At 40.5% G+C, this 5,389-nt stretch overlaps 1 protein-coding gene across 1 annotated transcript; it reads left to right on the plus strand.

The window, feature by feature from the left end:
• Nucleotides 1-3,822: 3,822 nt before the first annotated feature.
• On the plus strand, nt 3,823-4,509 carry LOC120291868. Its single transcript, XM_039309632.1, has one exon. The coding sequence runs from the start codon at nt 3,823-3,825 to the stop codon at nt 4,507-4,509; it is 687 nt and encodes a 228-aa protein (XP_039165566.1).
• Nucleotides 4,510-5,389: the final 880 nt, after the last annotated feature.

Consider the following 5,389-nt stretch of genomic DNA (forward strand, 5'->3'; position numbering starts at 1 on the left):
TGCATGCATGTTTAAATTTTTTGCAATGCATGTGATTTTTAGATGAATGGTAGGGTCAATGCATGATATTAAGGGAAAACCCTGGGATCATATAGATCACTTGATTAGGAAACTTAGTGGTGTTATTGGCCATGCGAGAATACAATTGGTCAATAATTGCTATAAGTCACAAAAAATGGATTGGGTAGGTGTCTTAGTGGGACCTTCGCATGAAAAACAAAGGCAGACCCTGAGGCCCTAAAACTTGATTTTCGTATTGACTTCTTTTAAATGATTGATCTCAATATGATGCCTTGTTTTTGGTTGTTTTGATGTGTATGCTTGTTTCTTTCCATTGTATGTACCTAGTTATAAGTTTCTTATATTAGATTTAGATTAGAACCTCGAAGATGGAGAAAGCGTGAGACAGTGGAGGTCGATATCCATTCTGACCATTATCATGTACTATTCATTTTCCTGACATATGTCTTGGGTTCCACTTGTTGTATAAAACCCGATGAGTTGCGGGTTTTCTCTCTTTCTCTCATCTTTTTCAATTGTGTTTCTCTTTTATAATTTTTTTAAGGATTGCATAATAGATTTACTGCTTTCCTTGATTGTTTACTTACTGTCTTGCAATTTCAATTCCATTGATTGTTTTCTTTTCTTGTTATTCTAGAAATAGAATATAATGAAAATGATCAACCACACATGATCACTTAGTTTAGGACAAATGATCCCAAAAATATAAAAAGAAACGTATGGACATATTAGGAAAACGCAACATACTATTTAGATACCGAAATGGCGCTAATAGAAATATCAGCGTAACTCAAGTCTCCGAACTTAGATATTTGGTTGCGTAGAAATCAAGGGAACTCTCCCGACCCTCGATTGAGTTTTCTAGACGACCCCCAAAACGAGGCTAGTGGCGACTCCCATATATTTTTAGGTTGTCATAAACAACTAGACCGTATAAATAAACCCATCGCGCGAGGTATGAGTTTCGATGAAACTCACCATGGTCTAGCATACTCAATATGGGAGTAACCCAAAGGATGAAGTGATGCCATCCTTATAGGCAAAGTGTACTGTTGAGAGGGCTACCATCATAAAGGTACCCTTAAATCCAATATCCACATCCGACTCTTTTTTCTAAGGTATGTCGCTCGTGTGGGTATGGAAAGCAACACTCTGCTGTCGCACGGGGTACGAGCTTAGGAGAGCTTGTGATCTCGTGGAGGGAACTCACGAGAGGCTTGATCCAAAAAGCGAGGTGATGATGTCTTTTTGGAACGCGAGTCGTGTGGGAACTCTCGTGATCAAGTACCCCTAAACCGGACCTTTCCCCTTTTTTTTTCTTCTCGTGATGATGAGAAATTCAAGGGTAGCGAGATCGGGTCGCGACAGGCTTGGCGACTCCACTGGGGATGAACCCAGAATCTCTAGTTACTAGATTAAGAGGACTTGAAGCCGTTTAAAAATGGTTGTTGTGCTTTAACTAACATGTCTCATGTAGGATCACCTGCAAGTCAAAATCGCGTGGAAAATCAAGTTAGCCACTAACCTCGTGTTAAATAGTCTTGTAGGTGGAAGTTATAAAGGGAGACGTGCTTGTAAACCCTTTGTTTTGCAGGTGGTGTAAGGATGTATGAATGTATGAGAGTTTATATTGAAGTGTTGGATGTTTAAATTTAAATGCATGTTTACAAGCTTTAGCACGACATTGCACACATAACCACAGTCTAAAACCCCGATCGCCCAATCTAGGACCTTAGGAGGGTTTATGGGTGGAACCTGCGAGTGAATACTTGTAGTAATCCATTACTTACATAAGCCCGCTCATCCCAACCGATAAAAATAGCACTGACCGACGATAGTAGCGATGGGTAAATTATTTGTATACTTTGGGATGGGGACCTTGAGCCTCTAGCACCCTCACCTTAGGCATCGAAACCTCACAGTTTCATGCGACATGTGATTTGTGCTTGCCATGTGTTTGGGGGGTAAGATATCGTTCCTTTTTTATCGTTCTTATATTCTTACTCTCCGTATTTCAATTATACATTTTATATTTCAACGACGCTATGTTTTAATCATGGGTGCCCCTTTAGGTTTAGGTTTAGATGGGTAAACCTAAAGTGGATGTGGTCCCCGTGCCTGGGAATCTCAAGACTCTATGGGAGAATCTCAACCCAAGACATCAAGACTATGTTGAAAAATGCATAGGCTTCCTCCCAACTTTATTAAAAGTCGAACCACATATCGCGATGGTAAAAGCAATGGCTCATTTTTGGAATCCTGTGACTTCCACCTTCGTGTTTAATTGATATGAATTGACCCCTACAATTGAGGAGTTCCGGAAAGCCATCGGGTTAGGTAAAGCTTCTTTAGGTTTCGCCACTCCTCCTATTGGTTAAGATCCAATATCTCTTCTAAGTCAATTCCTCAATATCCCTACCGATAAAATTGAGGCTATTCTTAAAGGAAATTCTCATTCCATGCCTTATAATTTCCTTGAACAACATTTCCTTAGCCTTAAGCCTAAATCTGGGAATCAAATTCCTCGTGTCTTCCTACTTATGTTCTTTGGCTTTGTGGTATTCCCACATACTCAAAAAACAATGGATCCTTTAGTCACTCACATTGTCAATCAAGTATGCACCTTTAATTGTTTTACACACATGATCCTTGCTGAAACTTTAGTGTCTCTTAATCGTTTCAAAGCAAATGGCCGAGGAACTCGTAGAGCTCCATTAGGACTTCTCCAAATTTGGCTCTTTTAACATATCAAAGAATTTGCCCCTTATATGAAGATTGTGGATGTCACAAAATAACATCATCCCATTCTCAGATTTTGCCAAAGAAATGAATTCTTTCCCTCTTGGTCTTTCTCTACATGGTTCATTTCCTCAAAAGCCTCAACCCTAGCTTAATTCAATGGCATGTTCGGTGGCTTGGGAATCTTGAGGTACGCCTTTTTAGTGGAGTTGACGACCTACTCCCCCTCGTGGGATTGACCGGTTTAACATCATATTACCCTTCAAGAGTGCTTTGCCAATATTGCGCACTTCAAACGATCCCACCAATCCTCAAGCTGGGGTTATATCTTATTGATTATCACAATAAAGTCATCAAGGAAAACCAAATTGACCATATCAAGGCCACGATTCAAGCCGCTATTGGAATTTGGTATTCCCGTTCCTCACATTACGTGGTTGCTGTCAATGAAGCTAACTTGGAACGAGAGATGAGGACTCACCAAGCTACTATTGATTACATATACCGTCAAGTAGAACCTGAGCTCAAGGTTCAATTGCCTAATATTCCCGAGCCTCAAGGTTTTCGGCAAATTCATATTAAGGAGCAAGTGGACGATGCCTTGATCAATGAGGAACGCTTGGCCCATGATAACAAGTGTCTCTGCACAATCCCACCTAGTCCTTAGGTTTCCATCTCATATTCTTTTCTTGTAAAGGGACTTCCTTTGTGTTTCCCTCTTTTCTATCGAGGTTTCCCTGTATTCATTTTCATATCACATGTAATATCGAACCACTTTGTAAGCTTCAAGAAAGCAAGGTTTTGTTTCCCTTGTAATTGTTCGATTGAAATGAATGAAATTCATGGACATTTTCATGTAATTTTTAGAAAATGGGCATTCTTATTAAATATTTGTCGTCGTTCCTTTTTAATTGTATAACTTCTTTTGAAGAAATTTTGATAAGAGGATGTTATATGATACTCGGATCATATACACTTCTTAAATTGACCGGGATTTGTAATTTCTTGATTCTTTTAACTTTTACTAATTCGAGTCATCTTCTTTTACAAAGGTTGTGAAAGATGGCTGAAGAACGGTCTATCATACGTACTCGCCACCAAATAATGATGGAGAACGAAGATACCCGTGCTCGTGTTATTAGCATGGAGAACCAAATGGCGCAGATGATGGCGTTGTTAGCTGATCTCTCCAACCAAGTCAAGAACTTAACTTCTGTAGTTCCTACTTCTCCTACCATGAATCATCCTACCGCGCCCTCTAAAGTGCTGGTAGCAGAACCTGTGGGAAAAGGGTCTACTGAAGAGGTTCCTACTGCAACCCCGACAGTTATTGATTTAGAGCCTCTGTCTAAAGAGACTCCAACTCCGTACTTTGATGAGGAAAGTTCAAGACGCCTCGCAAAGATTGAGGAACGCCTTTGCATGCTACAAGACTATCAATTGCAGGGGTTCGATAAGCTGTCACCCTTCACCAAAGTTAAAGTCCCTGAATTCTACAAGGAGCCTGAGTTTACGAGGAAATATGATGGCATTAGATGCCCCAAGACCCACTTAAAGTACTATCTAGGCAAGATGGCCCGTTACTCAGATAATCCTTCACTCCTAATTAATTCCTTTCAGGATAGCTTGGTTGGTCCTACGTTGACATGGTTTATAGAGTTGGACTTGGAGAAGATCCATACTTGGGAGGATCTCGCCAACGAATTCCTCCAACAATATAAGTTCAACACTGAAATCGCTTTGACCTAAGAGGAATTAGTTCGGGTTGAGAATAGGAGAACTAAAACGTTTAGACCTTATGCTCAAAGATGGAGGGCTACTACATCTCAAGTAAAGCCACCCTTGTCTGAGAAGGAGGCTATGAAATTATTGTTTCAAGCCATGCCTCGAGATTTTTTCGAAAAAATGTACAACCACACTTATATTAACTTTGCTGCTGTGGTGGAGTTAGGTGAACGCATTAAGGGGATCATGCGTGAAGGAAGGTTGATCGAGAACACGAATTGTTGATATGGCCCAAAGAGAGATAAGGAATTGACTATGGAGATTGCTTATATACAAAACTTCTCTTCTCAGAAGCCATATAATCCTCAGGCTCATAAACCTGCCGTGGAGGTAGGGGATTCTTCCCGAAACTTTGAGCGCAAGGGAAAAGCCCCTCAAAGGAAATTTACTCTATTGCCTAGACCCATGTCTCAGCTACTTCCAATGCTGATCGAAAGTCATCTTGTGGCGAGAGAGATCCTAAGGGATAATCCGCCAAAGTTTGCCGGGCTCGACTTTAATAAGACGTGTGAGTATTATATGGGAGAAAAAAGGCATCATGTGGACAACTGTCTGGTGCTCCGTTCTAAGATCTAGAATTTGCTGGATAAAAAGTTGCTCACCTTTAAGGACTCAACACCGAATGTCCAACAAAATCCCCTTCCAAAACATTCTGAAGATGTCAACATGATTTATGGGGATGCCGACAAGCATATACTCTTGATGGATATCCAAAAGTTAGAACAGATCACACCATTTGCTGATCGCCAGCTAAAAGGTGACATCACTCGTGATGAAAAGATAGCTTGCTTAGTGAAGTTAGCTGAGCTGAGAATTATCTAATATGAAGATGATTAGCCCGCTC

Source organism: Eucalyptus grandis, chromosome 3 (genome assembly GCF_016545825.1).
Source record: "Eucalyptus grandis isolate ANBG69807.140 chromosome 3, ASM1654582v1, whole genome shotgun sequence".
Lineage (NCBI taxonomy): Eukaryota > Viridiplantae > Streptophyta > Magnoliopsida > Myrtales > Myrtaceae > Eucalyptus > Eucalyptus grandis.